This window comes from Dendronephthya gigantea, unplaced genomic scaffold (genome assembly GCF_004324835.1).
Source record: "Dendronephthya gigantea isolate DGI-Jeju-01 unplaced genomic scaffold, DenGig_1.0 000009F, whole genome shotgun sequence".
In the NCBI taxonomy this organism is placed as follows: domain Eukaryota; kingdom Metazoa; phylum Cnidaria; class Anthozoa; order Malacalcyonacea; family Nephtheidae; genus Dendronephthya; species Dendronephthya gigantea.
The window spans coordinates 1,121,968-1,143,119 of NW_021163019.1; the positions used below are offsets into that span (position 1 = coordinate 1,121,968).

The 21,152-nt window shown below is 35.1% G+C and overlaps 3 protein-coding genes across 8 annotated transcripts; all 3 read right to left on the minus strand.

Annotated features, from left to right (window-relative positions):
* Positions 1-408: 408 nt before the first annotated feature.
* LOC114517573 (TNF receptor-associated factor 2-like) lies at positions 409-9,954 on the minus strand. 3 transcript variants are annotated; one of them, XM_028537355.1, is made up of 9 exons: positions 9,697-9,954; positions 9,204-9,252; positions 8,978-9,079; positions 8,099-8,230; positions 7,966-7,998; positions 7,779-7,811; positions 4,553-4,585; positions 4,017-4,049; positions 2,909-3,616 (listed from the first exon to the last, which is right to left on the minus strand). In XM_028537355.1, exons 1-9 carry the CDS (start codon positions 9,861-9,863, stop codon positions 3,077-3,079), a joined length of 1,122 nt encoding a protein of 373 aa, XP_028393156.1. In that variant the 5' UTR covers positions 9,864-9,954; the 3' UTR covers positions 2,909-3,076. The 3 variants fall into 3 exon arrangements, with proteins under 3 accessions (XP_028393157.1, XP_028393156.1, XP_028393158.1); XM_028537356.1 differs by lacking the exons at positions 2,909-3,616; positions 4,017-4,049 and adding an exon at positions 409-1,086; XM_028537357.1 differs by lacking the exons at positions 4,017-4,049; positions 4,553-4,585 and adding an exon at positions 7,141-7,173.
* Positions 5,779-21,042, minus strand: LOC114517571 (TNF receptor-associated factor 2-like). 4 transcript variants are annotated; one of them, XM_028537351.1, is made up of 10 exons: positions 20,783-21,042; positions 20,057-20,105; positions 19,831-19,932; positions 19,050-19,181; positions 18,902-18,934; positions 18,704-18,736; positions 18,606-18,638; positions 18,152-18,184; positions 17,892-17,933; positions 16,815-17,674 (listed from the first exon to the last, which is right to left on the minus strand). In XM_028537351.1, the coding sequence occupies exons 1-10, from the start codon at positions 20,947-20,949 to the stop codon at positions 17,135-17,137; spliced, it is 1,164 nt and encodes a 387-aa protein (XP_028393152.1). In that variant the 5' UTR covers positions 20,950-21,042; the 3' UTR covers positions 16,815-17,134. The 4 variants fall into 4 exon arrangements, with proteins under 4 accessions (XP_028393155.1, XP_028393153.1, XP_028393152.1 ...); XM_028537354.1 differs by lacking the exons at positions 16,815-17,674; positions 17,892-17,933 and adding an exon at positions 5,779-6,706; XM_028537352.1 differs by lacking the exons at positions 16,815-17,674; positions 17,892-17,933; positions 18,152-18,184 and adding exons at positions 15,001-15,703; positions 16,380-16,421.
* On the minus strand, positions 11,057-14,828 carry LOC114517574 (TNF receptor-associated factor 2-like). The gene is made up of 6 exons (XM_028537360.1): positions 14,601-14,828; positions 13,586-13,634; positions 13,379-13,480; positions 12,902-13,003; positions 12,605-12,658; positions 11,057-11,740 (listed from the first exon to the last, which is right to left on the minus strand). The coding sequence occupies exons 1-6, from the start codon at positions 14,765-14,767 to the stop codon at positions 11,153-11,155; spliced, it is 1,062 nt and encodes a 353-aa protein (XP_028393161.1). The 5' UTR covers positions 14,768-14,828; the 3' UTR covers positions 11,057-11,152.
* Positions 21,043-21,152: the final 110 nt, after the last annotated feature.

A 21,152-nucleotide genomic window follows, 5' to 3' on the forward strand; every position in this document is an offset into this window, starting at 1 on the left:
TCTGTCGCCCAAAACTACGACTACTACGACTACTAAAAGGAAAAAAGACCATGGCATTTTAAGACTCCGCTGCGCATACGCAGGCGGAGTAATGAGTTAAGAAACTTAATCGTTACTACTTACTTCTTCCAGTTCTTTGGCGTGTCCTCAGGGCTACATTCAATATTTATCTGGTTAGCAAATTAACTGAACATTCTACAATACAGGTTAGCTTTTCTTTTAGATCCTTTCGATAGGAGTTCCTAGTCTCAATTAGATTTAATTTTAACATACAATGTACTTTGTCATGTCAAACTGACACAAACTAATATAATTGTTTCCTGAGCGCCTCACGAACCACCCAGGTTGTGCATAATTTTGATTTTATGTTACATACTAAAGTCTTAGATAAAATCTATACAAGCTGTTTAATCCATTGATGAAATATACATAAGATTGATAAGAACCTATTTGAACACTGTTTAATCAATTCTTTTTCATTAAAAATATATTTAGAACAGTTAAGAAAAGTTTAGAACGGCTCTTTTATGGATCTATCACAATCATGATACATACAGTGTCATCCCTAATGTAATCACGAGTTTCTAGAGTTGAATGTAACACAAACTTTTGTCTTCCTTGACCTTCGCCTATGTCCTGTATTGGTCTCTGAAAATTCTTTTCTTCTTTTGGAATGATTACTTTACTGACATTTTGTCTTTGACTAGGATCGTCTTGCTGATCAAGGAGAATAAATGTGAAACGCTTCTTGAATGGCCAAGACAGAAAGACATCTCGATCACTTTTCATTAAATTAACATAAACACCCATGTAACCTTCACACCCCCTTGCACCTTCATTTAAATACATCGTAAGCCTCATTTTGTATCCGTGCCTGGAGAAAAAATCTCCACTTTCCAAAGCGCCAAGACTATTCCGTGCAATTGCATCAACCAACTGCGCTGTAAAATTTGGTATTTGCCAAATGTAATCTGCTTCAGGCTTCTGGTAGGACGATGGTTGCTGCACTACTTCTGGAACGCGTGCACGAATCATCGCCTGCATCGTCTCAATTTTCTGTCCAAGAAGTTTCATCTCTTCATCGTACTACAGGAATTTAAAACGCATATTTAAGATTTTCGATCAAACGAAATTTTTCGCTCGATTTTCTTTTCAATTGTGACCGGTGAAGAGAATCCGCTACGGTCGAATTCAGGCTCACAATTGAAAAGAATATTTGAAAAGAAAATCGGGCGAAAAATTTCGTTCAGTCGAAAAATTCCGCCTAGCTGCATTTATAAACCGGGAAAAACTTCCTCGAAACGGAAAATTTTCCGGGAAGCGCATGCGCAGTAGAACCTTTTTAAATTTCGGAAATATTTCTGTTCCGAGGAAAAAACACAAAGTACATTCATTTGAAATTTTGTGAAAAATCTTTCATTTGGAAAATTTTTCTCCAAAAACTTTTACTTTCCGTTCCGTTCCAATGAAACTTTTCCGATGTGTATTTTTCGATAGAAATCGATCTTGTATTGATTGTTACGTTATGTGGTGATATCATGAGGCCTAGGACCTAAATCTGTTATGCAACAAGCAAAAAGCAAATAAATATGGCAGATAATATTGATCACTTTATATACTTGAAACAGTTTTGCATATTCATGACATCTCCATTTTTTCGCCTTATTTTTTTTTGAACACTGCCATAATATGTCGGATAATTTATGAAAATTTGGACAGATGCTCCTCTTTATCATAGCTAACAAAAGCTGAATACCTTTTTTGAAAATGTTGATATATAATCTTAAGCCGATTCATGCAGAAACAACATTGTTGGAAGCAACAGTCAGCCTGACCATTAATGGAAGGAAATGATTGGGGGGGGGCAAAACTTATAACTTTAAATCCAAGTTTTCACTGAGCCCATGTTAGAACGACTAAATTGCTACTGTTAGATGTTTTGTGTTAAACGTATGAACAATAGTTTGAGATACGACTTTTGATACAGACATATAGTAAGATTTTCAATGTGACAATATTCTCTGTCTATCTGGAGCGCACATTACGCTGTAACAATAGACATTACAATATAACATTTATAGCACGCGTGCTGATTGGTCAAGAAGCGTGTTTCTATATAACTGTATAGAAACGCGGGACTTTTCCCGCCAAACTTGACAAGGGAAATAATGTAATGAGAATTTGTATTTGAATCGAATTATAATATTTGTACAGAAGCTTTTTATTGAGTTATATTATAAAAGAAATCGAAAACATTTTTTCCTGTGTTTCAATACAGTTATAGAAACACTTGTAGGAGTTTGGGAGTTGCCACCATTCGCTCATAGACAACGAAGGCGAGTTGTCTAATTGTTTTAGTATACACACTGTACCTAGATATATTAATTTCGAGAAAATAATCGATACACCGCAATTACACCGAAAAATAATTTAATTAATTCAATTTTATACGGTCGCGCGAGCGAATTTTTCCCAAACGTTCACCATCACGTGAAAACAATTCATCACGTGAAAACAATTCATCACGAATAGACAATGGTCGAGTAGCCAATCAGAATGTAGGATTTGTAATAGACAATAGTCGGGTGTATACTAAAAATGTATAGAAAAACCCGGAAAATGTTTTCTATTTCTTAATTGTGTAAAGGTGAGCCTTTAACTTGAATTGCTTCAAATCATTTTCAGACTTTTCATTCTAAGAAGTATAAAATAGGAAGACGGTAAGATGGCAGAGTTGTGGCTTAAGAAATCATGGTAATAAATTTGTATACAACATTTTAATACTTAAAACATGATGACATGACCGCGAACGACAAAAAAATACGAAAGCGATCGAAGATATTTAAAAAACGTGTAGGTACGAAATTGACAAAAACGACTCTGAATATAGGATTGTATGATTGTATAGATTTCCTCGTTGGTATTAATAAAGAGTTTTTTTCTGCGTAGATTTTACAAAATTTAATCTCACATTAACGTAACTCTATTTAATTGTATTTCTAACTGTTGTTATCGTTAAGAAAATCAGTACTAGACAACTGATTTCTCCGCCAAATACAGTTATCGTTATGGCAATTTATGGCTCTACGACGATCTTGATAAACACAGCGTGGTCTCTGATGTATTGACGAGAACGTAGAGTTGAATGTTTGATAAACTCATCCGTCCCCCGACTTTTATTCTCGCGTTGTCTTGGTCTTTTAAACTCTTTTTCGCCCTCTGGGACCATAATGTGTTCAACGTTTTGTCTTTGCGCAATATCATCTTGTTGATCAACAAGAATAAACGTAGTTTTCTTTGTGAATGGCCAAGGAAGAGTTCCATCACGATCACCTTTCACTAATGTTAGGTAAATTCCCGTGTATCCCGATCTGTCACGCGGACCTTCGTTCAAACAAACCAAGACTTTCAATTTGTAACCATGGCTAGAAAAAAATGGTTCACTCTCCAGATCACCACAATCGTTGTCGGATATTGCTCTAGCAAGCTTTCTTGTGATGTTTGCTATTTTCCAAGTATAGGCTGGTTCAGCCTCCTTTAAAGGAACCTTGGACAAGGATGGAGCATGCGCAGTTGCTAAGATCTCATGCTGAAGAATTCTTACGTCTTCGTCATGCTAAAATTAAACAAGAAATATACATGGTTACTGCCATTTTTTGGTTTTATGATATGTAATAGGATAATCACCACAATAGATGGGAATGATGCTTTAATATGCTTGCATATTAGGGGCAAATTACCTATATGTAATAAAGATAATTTATTAATGGTAATTATGAAATTTAAGGCAAAGAGTTTAGATACCATGTTGCATCAAGTCTTTCCGATTCATAATTAATATTCCCAATAAAACCACTACTCTTGCAATGAAGAATAATATAACTAAATGTTGTAACTATTGCTCCATATTCATTTTCTTCAATTCATTTTCACACTTTTCATTCACTAATATTATTGAAATGTTTATGCAAAACAAAATAGCAATTTTAACTCAAAAATTGTGACAAAAAACTTACCTTCAAATGGATCTGTTTAAAATCATTTTCATACTGGAATATGAACAAGAAAATGTTGATCTTTTGAAAAAACTACCCAAGTAGCACTGTTCTACCAGACTGGAAAAAAGCTCACTTAAATTGCACCAAAATCACAACATGTTTCGCATTAAGTAGCTTTCTAAGTTGGTCATAAATCATTCAAGTTTATGCTGCTAATGCTTGTATAGCCAGCTAACCAGGTCCCTCATCGCTTAATTACGTTGAAGTAAAGGTGAATTGATAATAAACTATTTTTGGAGGATGCACAGCACACATAGTCATAGCATTTTTAATTCAAATTTTTCAAAGATTTCTTACATCCTAATTTATGTTGGGTCTGCAATCAAATTTAAAAAATTTATTCAGACAGCCTTACCATTTTTATTTTTCAATACTTTCCATGCACAATAAACAAATTATTGCCCTTATTATATTTATACAAAGCAAACATGAACAAAACACCTGACAATTTTTGGCAAAATATTTCTTACTTGGCTTAAGAAAGTTACACTGACCTTTTCCTGAACCTTCTTCAACTCAGTTTCATGCTGAAATAATAAAAAAATAATAAATATAATAAAATAATAAAATAAAAATAGTGACCGGCCCTTAAAGGGAACTGCTACGGTCGAATTCAGGCTCACAATTAAGACCGACCCTTAAAGGGAACCGCTACGGTTGATTGAGGCTCACAATTCAAAACAATACTCAGGTTCGCCTTCGTTGACTATTCGCTCATAGACAACTCGGACTCGTTGTCTAATTGTTAAGAGGAGATTTTTTATTATGTCTATTATGTCGCGTATTTTGGCGGGAAAACGCTCAAAACCTAAAATCTTTTCGGCGTACCACTCAAAATCCATTTATTTTACCGTTATTCTTTAGATTATGTTGTGGACTAAGTTTTGAACTGTATTTGGTGAATGCAAAACACCAAACAAAGGAGTTATTACAAAATATAATGCGGCGGCTATCAACAATGTTATAATGTCAACGCCATTATAACTGAAATGAATACAAAAGAAGCTTCGATTCAAGTGTCATTTTCTTCTCGGCGTATCCCGAGAAAGCTTTTCATTTTCACAATATTTTGAGATTATACAGTAAACATACTTTGTGGATGCTTTTCAGGTTTGCAAAACATTTTTAATGCTGAAAATTTTAGTGCTGTTACATGAAGATATATAACTGAGGTTTTGAGCGTATATTACGCGACATAGAAAAATATCTCCTCCTAAATAGAAACACTTGTGGGAGTTTGGGAAAACTCGAAATAACGTGAAAAAACTCTCCCTACGGGGCTTGTACGGGCTCGTTCTTCGACCCCCACGCGTGTGTCTATAACTGTATAGAAACACGAAAAATGTTTTCTATTTCTTCATTGTGTAAAGGTGAGCCTTTAACTTGAATTGCTTCAACTCATTTTAAGACTTTTCATTCTAAGAAGTATAAAATGTAGGAAGACAGTAAGATGGCAGAGTTGTGGCTAAAGAAGTCATGGTAAAAAAATTGTATGCAGCATCTTAATACTTAAAACATGATGACATGACCGCGAACGACAAAAAAATACGAAAGCGATCGAAGATATTCTTTAATGCAGATTATGTTACGAAATCACTCTAGAGGGACTTTTTTTATTTCCATTGATCTAAAACCCCGTAACTAAGGCCTAAGTCGGTTGCTAAGGAGGGTAAACAACTAGGTATGGTCCTTATGATGCAAAATAAACATAATTTATGATGCAAATAGTATAGTTTGATGCTGATTCTAGCTTTGTTATGGTTCAAAGAGTAATAATACAACATGTCTGAAAAATATCAAAATTCTAGAAAAAAAAATTTTTTTCAGGATTATTCTACCTTAAAAAACGTGTAGGTACGAAATTGACAATAACGACTCTGAAAGGGAATATAGGATTAAAAGGAAATATAGGATCATCGCTGGTATTAATAAAGAGTTTTTTCTGCGTCGATTTTACAAATGCATGGCAACAAACCGTAATTGTAAAATTTAATCTCACATTAACGTAACTCTATTTAATTGTATTTTTAACTGTTGTTATCGTTAAGAAAATCAGTACTAGACAACTGATTTCTCAGTCCGCCAAATACAGTTATCGTTATGGCAATTTATGGCTCAACGACGATCTTGATAAACACAGCGTGGTCTCTGATGTATTGACGAGAACGTAGAGTTGAATGTTTGATAAAGTTACTCGTCCCACAACCTTCATTCTCGCGTTGTCTTGGTCTCTTAAACTGTTTTTCGCCCTCTGGGACCATAATGTGTTCAACGTTTTGTCTTTGCGCTATGTCATCTTGCTGATCAACAAGAATAAACGTAGTTTTCTTTGTGAAAGGCCAAGGAAGAGTTCCATCACGATCACCTTTCACTAATATGAGGTAAATTCCCATGTATCCCGATCTGTCACGCGGACCTTCGTTCAGATAAACCAAGACTTTCAATTTGTAACCAAGGCTAGAAAAAAATGGTTCACTCTCCAGATCACCACAATCGTTGTCGGATATTGCTCTAGCAAGCTTCCTTGTGAAGTTTGCTATTTTCCAAGTATATGCTGGTTCAGCCTCCTGTAAAGGCACCTTGGACAAGGATGGAGCATGGGCAGTTGCTAAGATCTCATGCCGAAGAATTCTTACGTCTTCGTCATGCTAAAATGAAACAAAAAATATATAGTTACCGCCATTTTTTGGTTTTAAGATATGTAATAAGATAATAATAACACAATAGATGGGAATAATGCGCTTTAATATGCTTGCATATTAGGGGAAAAGTACCTATAATTTATTTAAATAATAATAAATAAAGAGAATTTATCAGTGGTAATTATGAAATTTAAGGCCAAGAGCTTAGATACCATGTTGCATCAATTCTTTGCAATTCATAATAATTATTCCCAATAAAACCACTACTCTTGCAATGAAGAATAATATAATTAACTAAATGTTGTAACTATTGCTCCATAAAAGTTAAACTTAACCTTCAGGTCCTTCAATTTCCCACTTTTCATTCACTAATATTATTGAAATATTCATGCAAAACAAAATATGCAATTTTAACTCAAAAATTGTGACAAAAAACTGACCTTTAAATGGATCTGTTTCAAATCATTTTCATATTGGAATATGAACAAGAAAATGTTGATCTTTTGAAAAAACTACCAAAGTAGCACTGTTCCCCCAGACTGGAAAAAAGTTCACTTACATTGTACCAACAACATGTTTTATGCTGCTAATGCTTGTACAGCCTGCTAAAAAACCAGGTCCCTCATCGCTTATGTTGAAGTAAACTTGAATTGATAATGAACTATTTTTGGAGCACGCAGAGCACACATAGTCATGGCATTATTAACTGAGTTATGAATTATGATGTTAAAAGCGGTTCATGAGTCAGATGTTATTACAGTTTTTAAAGCTGCCTTTGAACTATATACTCTGAAAACTGGCCTGTCTTCTTCGTCATCCCTCTCGGAAGATTTCGTCCGAGTGTTAATTCAAATTTTTCAAAGTTTTCTTACATCTTAATCTTACATCATGTCTTTATGTTGGGTCAATCAAATTTAAATAACTTATTCAGAGAGCCTTTTACTATTTTTTATTTTTCAATACTTTCCATGCACAATAAACAATGCCCTTATTATATTTATACAACGCAAACATGAACAAAACACCTTACAATTTTTGGCAAAATAATTCTTACTTGGCTTAAGAAAGTTACACTGACCTTTTCCTGAACCCTCTTCAACTCAGTTTCATGCTGAAATAATAAAAAATAATAAATATAATAATAAAATATAATAAAATAAAAATAATATAGATATAGATAGATAGATATAGATATAAATGTGATACAAACCATCATCATATTTGTGTATTATATATACATTTCTTCCAAATGTTCTTATAATTACCTTCAATTTCAGTTCTTTAATATCTTCTTCATGCTGTGTAATAAATTTATTTAATACGTATGTTACTGGTCAAAAATATCCCAGACAAATGTACAGTTCTAAATAATTTCTAAATAATTCCAATAAAAATCACCTTCTTTTCTTGTTTTTCCAAGGTAAAAACTTTCATCATGAGAGTTTCAAGTTTTTTCTCAAGTTTACCAACATCAAGTTGATTGACATTGTCAGCACTGCGGATCAAAAATTTGCAGGCATTTTGATGATCCTATGTTGAACAAATTGATCATCATATACAAGTGATGTTTCCTGTCCTCTTTTTAGTTAACCTAATTTTATCTATAATATAACATTTATAGTACGCGCTTGCTGATTGGTCGAGAAGCGTGTTTCTATAACTGTTATAGAAACACGGGAATTTTCCCGCCGAACTTGGCAAGCGAAGCGATGTAATGAGAATTTGTAATTGAATCGAATTATAATATTTGTACAAAATCTTTTTATCGAGTTATATTATAAAAGAAATAGAAAACGTTTTTCCTGTGTTTCTATACAGTTATAGAAACACTTGTGGGAGTTTGGGAGAACTCGAAATAACGTGGAAAAACTCGCCCTACGGGCTCGTTTTTCCACTGATTATTTCTCGTTCTCCCAAACTCCCACGCGTGTTTCTATAACTGTATAGAAACACAGAAAATGTTTTCTATTTCTTAAAGGGTACCAGGGGACAGGCTGGGAGACAATTCCTACACCTGTTAATTTCCTACACCTGTTAAATTGTTAGGTTGACTGTATGTACTCCTACACCTGTTAATTTGTTAGGTTGACTGTATGCATGTACTGTATAACCACCTAGAGTACAATCTGGTTCTAGCATTAATCCTCCCAGCCATATGAGTTGAGATGTCAGTTGCATTTCCCTAGCTGTTATAATGCCGGTTGATGCGTGCATTGGAGTAATATGCTAGAAGGCATCGGGATAAACACTTCCCCAAATATTTGTCAGTTGTCATACCTGTAGTAAAGAGGTTAAACACCCCACCCAGCTACATCCTTCATTACAACAATTTACATCAAGCTGATTGATCATTCTTTTTGCAGCTTGATCTTCAAATATCTATTGTGAAATAAAAATTGAGAACATATTAAGGTTCTGCTACTTCAAATCATTGCCAGTAATTCCTTTCCTCATCCAACTTATCATCAAAATCGTCTCAATCCATATATACAAAGAAAATTACCTTGACACCTGATATATCAATTCTACATGTAGGGCATCGAGGATCAACCCTATTGAATTTATATAATATATTAATTAGGACATATTTTCAAACAGGCAGGGTTTTCACTGTAACACTCTACTGTAACACAAGGGTAGATAGCCCGTAGAACTACAAGCATAAGAGGACGAAGCAGATATTACACTTCAACATGGCTTTTGCTTTTCCTGCATAATGACAATGATGTGTACTGTTAAAGTGTAGTATAAAATACTCAGTGGCTATGTAAATTTCATGTTATTATAATTATTCATGTCTTTAGAAATTTATTGTTTTCACAGTCAATGAACACCAAAATATTGGCATATTATAGCCGGACAAATCGTCAGGCTGGCTACGCTACTGAAGATACTACAGTCTACACTCCAGTAAGCATGAACTCTCGATTAAAACATTACTAGACATATATTCTATACAGTATAATTATTTTTATTATTTAAAATGTGAACCTTACTTGAGAATATCTTCAATACAGAGCTCACAAAATTGATGTCCACAATCTCGTATTTGCACAGGGTCTTTTAAAACCTCCAGACATATTGCGCATTCCCAATAATTTCTGGCCGCATTCTGGTCCTTAAACCATTTCAATGGATGACCAGAATTTCCAATCGTTGCCATCCTTGTACAAAACACCTAACCGCAAAACATTTCGTTTTAATGAAGTAAAAGTTTGAAACAGTCCTTGCAACTTTGTTCTTAAATTCCTGGATACCTTTTGTTTTGAAAGTTGATGATCTCACATAGTCAAATAAGCTGGATTGGCTTTGCATACTGAGATTTTAATCTGAGATTAAAATTAGATTATAGACCCTTTCGATAATTACGTCACAACATTATTGTTTTAAATTTAGAAGTTAGAACGATCGTAATTAAAAGAGATGGATTTCAACCGAAGTTTTACTTTCACGAGCCATGTGAAAAGATACAAAACATCGTTCTTCATCACATGCATGAAATCGAACTCTGTGGAAAATGAAATGTCAAATGTACCTAAGAAGCCGTAACACTAAAACGAAGCTACAAGGCCACGACCCTCGCCCTCGAGTAATGGCTTTTTTCCACACTTATTTGTCAAAATTTATAACGATAATGCTAGGAATCAAACCTACGCTTTGGGGATGCCGGTACAATGCACTTGCCACACGCACAAAGCTACTGAAGTAGCTAAGAAGAGCAAAGTTTGTTGGTGCGAAATAGACCTTTTGTCTAGTAAAACACCAGTAAGAGCCTATTCTGGTCCTGAAACCACTTCAATGGATGACCAGAAACCTAAAATGACCGTTTGTTGCCATAGTGCATGACGGAAGAAGATTATTCAGGGACAAATCGCTTTGATGATTACAAAGTCAAAGTGGTTAGAAAAAAAGATTAAATTGTTTGCTTGTTGCATACTTGCATTGCCTAAATTCCTGGATTTGTCAGCGAATGCAGTTCACTTCCGTTTTATCTGATCGGAACTGATAAACTAAATTAACCAATTCGTGGAAAAGTGGAACACACAATTCTCATAGGATGGCCTTCCTAGAGCTTTGAGACACGACATTTTGCAAATTCAATATATTATATGAGACTATGAGTAGAATTGCAGAAATATTAAAAGCGAAATATTACCATAACCTTCATACAACAATGTTGTCTTATTTTTCCAGGAATCTGGCAACCCTGGAAGGTAGTACGAAAACGAGGCACGCATTGCTTTTTATTATTTTTTAAATACAGTACTCAGTAAACAGTAGCCAGTTTTCATTCAGTTGCAACACAGCAGATTCTAAAAGTTCCTATCAATTGCTGGAAAAAATCCTCTTTTGCAATCAGTACAGTTACATGACAGTTAGGCATTGTATGACATATTACTTATTACATATTACTACTTTACAGTTTTAATATCGACATTAAAATCGTTGTGTTCACGGGTCGACTACAACCATGATAAATAGAGTGCCATTCTTAATGTATCCACGAGTATTTAGAATTGCATGTGTAACAAAATTTTCATATCCACGACCAACATTCTCAACCCCCTGAGGTCTTTCAAAATTTCTCTCTCCTCTTGGGACTATTGATTCCTCGATATCTTGTCTTTGACTCGGGTCATTTTGCTGATCGACAAGGATAAATGTGAAACGCTTTGTAAAAGGCCATGGCAGAAGTGCATCTTGATCTCCCTTCATTAAAAGTAAATAAATACCCATGCAGCCGGGGTACCCTATTGATTCTTGGTTTAAATTGAGTCGAAGCTTCATTTTGTAACCATCTCTTGAGAAAAACGGCTCACTTTCCAAACGACCAATTACGTTTTGTAATATCGCCTGATGATATTTTCTTGCAAAATCTCTTATTCTCCAAGTGTAGGTTACCACACGTTCCTGGTGATTGCTAAAATTGGACGTTGCCAATAGTTGCTGGTTTCCCTGAGGGGCACTCATGATTCTCATGGTATAGACCGTTAGGATTTCGTTAAATTCCTGCCTAAGTTGGTCCAGATCTTGGTTATGCTACAGGAAAAAAAAGAATTGACATATGCGTGGCTAAGAATCTTCCTAAATAGACTAACGCCTGTATTCTGAAACCTCACTCTCACTCACACTCATGGAGTGTGACACTAAAATCGCGTTCCTGCTGGTCAATGAGAGAGTCCCATCTCAATCGACAGCGAGAGTTTGAGCAAAATATTCAACATCAAGCTCTCATTACTCCGCCTGCGTATGCGCAGCGGAGTCTTAATATGCCATAGTCTTTTTTCCTTTTAGTAGTCGTAGTTTTGGGCGACAGAAGTTGGCGTTTCTACAGGTAACCCAAAACAGCTTCATTTTTCACCGAGAAGCCCTGGGTTACACGGTCCACGGAGTGAACGCCTTGAGCAGGCGTCTTGTTTCAGTTGAAATACCGCGCTGAATAATTAATACGATTATGATCTCCCACTCAATGAGTGAGGATGTTAGTAAGGGTTTAGAATACAGGCGTAGGATTTATATTTGTATTAACGGTTTAAATGTTTTAACAAATCAACGGTCACAACGGAGGAAAAAACGTACGATTTCATAACAAACCGAAAAAGCTGGGAAATTATGCAAGTCGTTTCTTTAACCACTAGGCTAAAGAGAACATTGCCAGTTGGAGAGAGAAAACTACGTTTTTAATAGTGTTCGGGTGGGGCGCTTTCAAAGGTGTCACTTAAGGATCATGAAATGTAGCCACTCCTGTTTTACTTTTATATCGGGTATCCTGCAGCCAGCTTTATAAAATTTGCAGTCACTTTTAAAATCTAAGGAGCGAGTGACAGTTCCGGCTATACATGCTCAATAGTGTATTCTTTATTTGAAAACAAAAACATCATGAAATCATAAAAACAAACTGACCTGTTCTTTCATCTGCCTCATCTCGTTTTCATGTTGCAATGATTGGAGTGCAAGCTTAACAAAAAAACACCTAATATTTATGACATATGCCCCAAGACAGCCCAAGAAGTATGTGTGTGTGGCTGTACTATTGCGCTGTCATGCCCCTTTATGTGATGCTTAAATGCTTTTGTTCAACACAACCTATAAATCATAAATGAAATTGCTATCCCTCCAATCACGCAAAAGTTATTGAATATAGCTAGTGCTAAAAACAAATGAGATATGAAAGTTATAAACCTGATCTGCATATGTTACCTTCTGTTCCAAAGTTGAGACTTTTACCACAAGTGCTTCAAGTTTATCTGCATCAAGTTGATGGACAGCATCCCTACCATGAGTGCAGTTTTTTTGATGATCCTGGATCGAAAGTACATTATGCACATAAACGCGTGATTTAGATAAATTACAGAAATATTGTGACTCAATGTTAATATTTAATGCAAAACTAACCTCATATAAATCCCATTGTAACCCTAATCACTTGATCTAAATTCTAATCCTAATCTTGAATGATCCTTGATCTTTTTTCACAACTACAATTCTAAGCTATAATTCTATTCTGTATAAGTCTGTATAACCTTAGTTCCTTGATCTTTTATATAACCATGCATAATTCTGACCCAACCCTAATTCCAGTCTATAACCTTATATAGTTCTTTCCTAATTCAAACCTTGCCTAATTTAGACCTAAATCTATAAGGCAAATCCTAAACTTAACCTCAAATACCGAACCTGTAGAAGCGAGCTGAGGCATCCCTGCCAGCTACATCCTTCGTTGCAACAGTTAACATCAAGTTGTTGAATCAATCTTCTCGCTGCGTTATCTTCAAATATCTAGTGAAGCACAGATGGTGAGGTTTGATTGCAACCTTGGTCACCTTTGTGAGAGCCCGAGCATGGTAATTATTTTAGAAGCAATATAAAGAGCTATAAACATACCATTGCCTCCGATATTTCTATTCTGCATGATGGACATCGAGCATTAATCCTGAAGGGAAAGTATATTTAGACCACGTACTCGTGTGAACGACATTAAAATTTGAGCAAACACTGATCGATCTTGAAAAACAAGTTCTGACTTCTCATCTCTCTGGATAGTATTCATTGGGCGTAAATTTATATTTATTCAGTGCTGATCGAACCGTGTATGCCCTAGCTAAAACGTGTTATTTCCCAGTAATGTCTTATCACATAAATTGTAGATTGATATTCTATAGGTACCACTATATACGGCGATTTATGCACGTCAATTATGTAGATTACTGCATGCATGGGTATACATGCTGAATTATTCCAGCAATGGAGAAAATTTCGATCTATAGACTTGAACGAAATCTAACACCACAGCTGGAAAAAGCATCTTGAGACGAGTAAAAGTATAGAAATGTATAAAATCACGCATAAGGATGAATTATTGACAAAGTTTTAGGAATTTCGCTAGATGGAGATAACCTTAATCATAGCAGGAAATTATATACATGAAAGAGATAACCAGGGGATCGAGCGATTGAGAAAACTAAACTATTTTCAGCGCACATAATACAAATATTTACGAGATTTGCAGGACTTTATAGTCCTAATTTTAAGGCTGTGTTATACTATGCAACTTCCCTTTCAACTTGCAATGCAATTCTAATCCTGATGCATCTAAAGCTGACAAATACGAACATTTCTTACGATCTGCTAACGTTTTCTGCAAATCATTTCGAACATTCGGCAAATTAATATCCCTCAAAACAATAATTGCATTGCAAGTTGCAAGGAAAATTGCATAGTTTAACAGCGCCTTTACATTTCGAAACCAAATCTTTTGATCATTCTAAAATGGTCTTTACTCTAGTTGTGGTGATGAAGATTTCATTTTTTCTGCCCTGATCAAAATTTGTACTCTTATCAGTTATCATGGCAACATCCAACGGGAAAGCGAGGAGTATACATACAGTCAATCTTATACCTGAGATTACTTGCGATACAAACCGCACAAAATTGATGTCCGCAATCTCTTATTTGCACAGGATCTTTCAAAACCTCCAGACATATTGCGCATTCATAAGCATGTCTTGCTGCATGCTGGTCCTTGAACCACTTCATGGGATGACCAGAATGACCATTTGTAGCCATTTTATTGCTTAAACATCAGTGTGAATATGGAAAGATACTGCATGTTCCGACAAGTGTTCGATCAAAGCCGCGTTATATTTCCCCAGAATTGTTGTTCTAAGAATGGTATCAAATTACTTCCGTTGTGATTAAAGTTATACGATATCAAATTTGGCTGACGCTGAGCACAAAATATTGCAAGCGTGTTTACACTGCAACTAAACAACCCCAGGTTGTGCATAATTTTGATTTCTTTGTTATATACTGAAGTCTTAGATTATTCCAATGATGAAATATACATAGGAACCTATTTGAAATACACTGTTCAAGTCAGGATACAGTTCCATCTAAATTCCTTTTCATTAAATCCAGATTTAAAAGTTTAGAATCGCTCTTTTATGGATCTATCACAATCATTATATATACAGTGTCATCTCTAATGTAATGGCCAGTTTCTAGAGTTGAATGTAACACAAACTTTTGTCTTCCTTGACCTCTCTGAAATGTTCTTGTTGGTCTCTGGAATTTCTTTTCTTCTTTTGGAGTGATTGCTACACTGACATTTCGTCTTTGACTGGGATCGTCTTGCTTATCAAGGAGAACAAATGTGAAACGCTTCTTGAATGGCCAGGGCAGAAAATCATCTCGATCACTTTTCATGAAATGAACATAAACACCCATGTAACCTTCACACCCCCTTGCACCTTCATTTAAATACGCCGTAAGCCTCATTTTGTAGCCGTGACTGGAGAAAAAATCTTCACTTTCCAAAGGGCCAAGACTATTCCGGGCAATTGCATCAACCAACTGCGCTGTAAAATTTGGTATTTGCCAAATGTAATCTGCTTCAGGCTTCTGGTAGGACGATGGTTGCTGAACTACTTCTGGAACGCGCGCACTAATCATCGCCTGCATCGTCTCAATCTTCTGTCCAAGAAGTTTCATCTCTTCATCGTGCTACAGGAATTTAGAAGGAATACTTAGGCCTGTTTTCCACTTCAACCGTACCGTAGCGAAACGTAGCGTATCTCATTGTTTTAAAGTCATTAGTTCTGGTCGAATACTCCGGAAACAAAGAAATACGCTACGTTACGCTACGATTGAAGTGGAAAACAGGCCTTAAGCTGAATTTACACACCGGGAAAAACTTCCTCGGTACGGAAAATTTTCCGGGAAGCGCATGCGCAGTAGAATCTTTTCAAATTTCATTCGGAAATATTTCTGTTCCTAAACTTGTTATAGGTGAATAAATATGGCAGATAATATTTATCACTTTCAATCTGAATGCCTTTTTTGAAAATGTTGATATATAATCTTAAGCCGATTCATGCAGAAACAACATTGTTAGAAGCAACAGTCATTAACTGAAACAAATGATCGGCAAAACTTATAACTTTAAATCCAAGTTTTCAGCCCGTGTTAGAAAGACTAGTCTAAATTGCTACTGTTAGACGTTTAGTGTTAAGCCTATAAACAAGTAGATATAACCTTTGGTGCAGACAGACAGTATAATATTTGAATAAAACGATACTCTCTGTCTATCTGGAGCACACATTACGCTGTCTCATCAATGTTAGTCATTATTGATAAAGATAGACATTGTGGAACAAGAATGATTTTGACTAATACGCACTTTTAACTTGAATTGCTTCAACTCATTTTCAGACTTTTCATTCTACGAAATATTAAAAAGGAAAGTGGTAAGATGGTAATATTTTTCTATACATACTTTTTTACTATTTAAAACAATGACATGACGAACGACAGAAATGCATATTTTAAAAAAAGCGTTGGTACGAAATTGACAAAATGGGATATGTTCGATGTAAACAGGCCCAATGCAAAGATTGTATGATTGTATAGGTTTCCTCGCTGGTAAAGTCTAAAGAGTTCAGAAATTTTTTTCTGCGTAGATGTTACAAATCCCTCTTTTTTGGGAGTCGCCACATCTTCGTTTTATTTTGCACTATTGTCTCCAAGGGAATATCAAAAGAAAAGATTTTTTAGCGATTTTAGTGGTTTTGATGCATCGTATTCTACCAGAAAATTTGAAGATTCTATACGCGTCATACAGTTTACTTTTTGCGTCTGAAATTGCGTGACAAGGCTCCTCCAAAATAAAAATTAAAAATAATTTATAAAAACATATATTCTTCAGAACATGTTTAAACTCAGATATTCAACGTATCACAATGTGTCAAGTTTTTTTCCCTTTCTAGAAACATCCTGAAACAATGCCATGACTACAAACCGTAATTGTAACATTTAATCTAACATTAACTGAACTCTAACTATATCTGTTTTTCTAACTGTTGTTATGGTCAAGAAATTCAGTACTAGACAACTACAGCAAATAGAGTTATCGTTATAGCCACTTATGAATCTTAGTTATGGATCTAGCACGATCTTGATGTACACAGCGTGGTCTCTGATGTATAGACGAGTACGTAGAGTTGAATGTTTGATAAAGTCATCCGTCCCATAACCTATATTCTCGCGTTGTCTTGGTCTCTTAAACTCTTTTTGGCCCTCTGGGACCATAATGTATTCAACGTTTTGTCTTTGCGCAATATCATCTTGCTGATCAACAAGAATAAACGTAGTTTTCTTTGTGAAAGGCCAAGGAAGAATTCCATCACGATCACCTTTCACTAATATCAGGTAAATTCCCATGTATCCCGATCTACCACCCGGACCTTCGTTCAGATAAACCGAGACTTTCATTTTGTAACCATGGCTAGAAAAAAATGGTTCACTATCCAGTTTACCATAATCGTTGTCAGATATCGCTCTAGCAAGCTTTCTTGTGAAGTTTGCTATCTTCCAAGTATATGCTGGTTCAGCCTCTTGTAAAGGCACCTGGGACAAGGATGGAGCATAGGCAGTTGCTAAGATCTCATGCCGAAGAATTCTTACGTCTTCGTCATGCTAAAATAAAACAAAAATACACATGATTACTGCCATTTTTTGGTTTTATGATATGTAATAAGATAATATTACCATGTTATTGCATCATTGCGAACTAAAAAAATACAAGGCATTTGCGGATCATAATACTTAGTCCCAATAAAACTCCTATTCTTGAAATGAAGAATGATATAACTTAATGTTGTAACTATTGCTCCATATAAAAGTTAAACTTAACCTTCAACTTTAAGTGCTTCAATTCATTTTCACACTTTTCATTCTGTAAAATTATTGATATGTTTATGTAAAACCATAGGCGGCCCAGAACTGATCTCACTGACCTCGCGCTACGCTCATGTTGTCTGAACAGTCTTATATTATATAAGACTGTTCAGACAACATGAGCGTAGCGCGAGGTCAGTGAGATCAGTTCTGGGCCGCCTATGGTAAAACAATAAAATAGCAATTTTAACTCAAAAATTGTGACAAAAAACTTACCTTCAAATGGATCTGTTTCAAATCATTTTCATACTGGAATATGAACAAAAAATATTGATCTTTCGAAAAAACTACCAAAGTAGCACTGTTCCACCAGACTGGAAAAAAGCTCACTTTAAATAATTGCACCAAAATCACAACACGATTTTGCATTAAGTAGCTTTCTAAGTTGGTCAAAAATCATTCAAGTTTATGCTGCTAATGCTTGTACAGCCTGCTAACTTCTGCTAACTAGGTCCCTCATCGCTTATGTTGAAGTAAAGGTGAATTGATAATGAACTATTTTTGGAGCACGCACAGCACACATCTAGTCATAGCATTATTTAGATCAAAATTTTCAAAGATCTCTTACATCTTAATTTATGTTGGGTCAATCAAATTGCCCTTATTATATTTATACGAAGCAAACATGAACGAAACACCTGACAATTTTTGGCAATCAAGTTACACTGACCTTTTCCTGAACCTTCTTCAACTCAGTTTCATGCTGAAAAAATAAAAAAATAAATATAATAAAATAATTCTTACTTGGCTTAAGAAAATTACACTGACCTTTTCCTGAACTTTCTTCAACTCAGTTTCATGCTGAAATAATAAAAAAATAAATATAATAAAATAATAAAATAAAAATAATATAGATATAGATAGATAGATATAGATATAAATGTGATACAAACCATTATCATATTTGTGTATTATAAGCTATATAAATTATTAAGATACATTCCTTCCAAATGTTCTCATAATTACCTTCAATTTCAGTTCTTTAATATCTTCTTCATGCTGTGTAATAAATTTATTTAATATAGGTACATCACTGGTCAAAGATATCTCAGACAAATGTACAGTTCTAACAATTCCAGCTAGATATTTGATAATTTTGACCAATAAAAATCACCTTCTTTTCTTGTTTTTCCAAGGTAAAAACGTTCATCATGAGAGTTTCAAGTTTTTTCTCAAGTTTGCCAACATCAAGTTGATTGACATTGTCAGCACTGCGGATCAAAAATTTGCAGGCATTTTGATGATCCTATGTTGAACAAATCGATCATCATACAAGTGATGTTTCCTGTTCTCTTTTTAGTCAACCTAATTTTATAGGGTACCAGAGGACAAGAGGGGGGCAAGGGTATTTTCGTGATCTGTGATTAGCATCATTTCTGTATTTCCGTGACTCGTGAAGACCTAAAACGCTGGCAAAGGCATCTTATTTTCCCCAATATTTTACCACTATTTATAATTTTTTAGATTAAATACTGGGCCCCAACTAAACGAAAGGTAGAATAGTCAAAACAGTAGCTTTCCGCCTAATTTCCCAGTCTTCCCGCTGCAAAGTCAACTAGACGTAAAAATCGTGAAAATGAAATGATCTTCTTCGTGATTTGTGAAATCTTAAAAACACCTTTGTGATTTCATGACAAGACCCCCCCTTGCCCCCCCCCCAGGACAGGCTGGGAGACAATTCCAAAGTTGACTGTATGTACTGTATAAACACCCAGAGTACAATCTGGTTCTAGCAATCTTCCCTGCCATATGAGTTGAGATGTCAGTTGCATTTCCAGTTGTACCTAATGCTGGTTGACGTATGCATTGGAGTAACTTCTAGTTTAGTTGCATAGAGAAAATATGCTACAAGGCATTGGGATAGACACTTCCCCAAATATTTGTCAGTTTCATACCTGTAGTAAAGAGGTTAAACACCCCATCCAGCTACATCCTTCATTACAACAATTTACATCAAGTTGATTGATCATTCTCCTTGCAGCTTGATCTTCAAATATCTATTGTGAAATAACAAGAGAGCATATTAATTAATGTTCTGCTACTACTTCAAATCATTTCCAATTCCTTTCCTCATCCAACTTATCACCAAAATCTGTAATCCATATATACAAAGAAAATTACCTTGGCACCTGATATGTCAATTCTACATGTAGGGCATCGAGGATCAACCCTATTGAATTTATATAATATATTAATTAGGAAATATTTTCAAACAGGCAGGGTTTTCACTGTAACACTCTACTGTAACACAAGGGTAGATAGCCTGTAGAACTACAAACATAAGAGGACAAAGCAGATACTACACTTCAACATGGAATATCAATTAACGTAGAAGGTGAGGGGCTTTTGTTCTTCCTGCATAATGTTGTGTACTGTAAGATTATCAAGATACTATACACTATGCAGTAAGCGTGAACTCTCGATTAACATATTACTAGATATAGATGTTATACAGCAGGCATTATAATACGGAATTTTTACAAGGACACATATTGTCTTTAGGTTCAATAATCACTCAGTCTTAGAAATTACAACGTGAAATTACAACGCAAGCATATAAAAAAGAGCATAGCCATGCAAAGCACGGTCCGTCAGTCTCTAGCCTTTTTTAATATATAATATATTCAATAATGTCAATTTTATAATAGAAACAATAATTATTTTAAATAGTCAAATTAAAATTATATTAGACATTTTTGTCCATGAGGCATGATTTTTAACTACACGCTTTTCCATTTACTAACAAGGACACATTCGCCTTTTACAAGGACACAAAGTGTGTCAAAAACACGCGTATTATAATGCCTGTTATACAGTATAATTATTCAGCTTTAATGTGAGCCTTACTTGAGAATATCTTCAATACAGAGCTCACAAAATTGATGTCCGCAATCTCGTATTTGCACAGGGTCTTTTAAAACCTCAAGACATATTGCACATTCCCACAAATTTCTGGCCGCATTCTGGTCCTTAAACCACTTCAATGGATGACCAGAATTTCCAATCGTTGCCATTGTGGTGGAAGAATATTATTTGGGAAACAAACCGCTTTGATAACACCGAAACCAAAGCGGTTTGAAACAAAAATTAAATTACTTGCTCTTCTTTGCAATTTTGTTGCGTTGAATGCGTGCCTTTAAAATTTCCGGAATTGTCAACAAATGCTAATCACTTCCGTTTTACCTGGAATCCTGGTTCCAATGATCGGAACGAACCA

Bases quoted from the DNA above. Each gene is read 5' to 3' on its own strand.
- LOC114517573 (XM_028537355.1), bottom strand. From the start codon at position 9,863: ATGGCAACGATTGGAAATTCTGGTCATCCATTGAAATGGTTTAAGGAC. The intron at 8,231-8,977 runs GTATGACAACTG...TGTTCAACATAG, and splicing joins GTTTAACCTCTTTACTACAG to GATCATCAAAATGCCTGCAA. The intron at 7,812-7,965 runs GTAATTATAAGA...TTATTATTTCAG, and splicing joins TTAAAGAACTGAAATTGAAG to CATGAAACTGAGTTGAAGAG.
- LOC114517571 (XM_028537351.1), bottom strand. From the start codon at position 20,949: ATGGCAACGATTGGAAATTCTGGTCATCCATTGAAGTGGTTTAAGGAC. The intron at 18,737-18,901 runs GTAATTATGAGA...TTATTATTTCAG, and splicing joins TTAAAGAACTGAAATTGAAG to CATGAAACTGAGTTGAAGAA. The intron at 17,934-18,151 runs GTAAGTTTTTTG...ATAATTTTACAG, and splicing joins TGAAACAGATCCATTTGAAG to AATGAAAAGTGTGAAAATGA.
- LOC114517574 (XM_028537360.1), bottom strand. From the start codon at position 14,767: ATGGCTACAAATGGTCATTCTGGTCATCCCATGAAGTGGTTCAAGGAC. The intron at 13,635-14,600 runs GTATAAGATTGA...CTTTCCCTTCAG, and splicing joins TGTATCGCAAGTAATCTCAG to GATTAATGCTCGATGTCCAT. The intron at 12,659-12,901 runs GTAACATATGCA...TTTTTTGTTAAG, and splicing joins TCTCAACTTTGGAACAGAAG to CTTGCACTCCAATCATTGCA.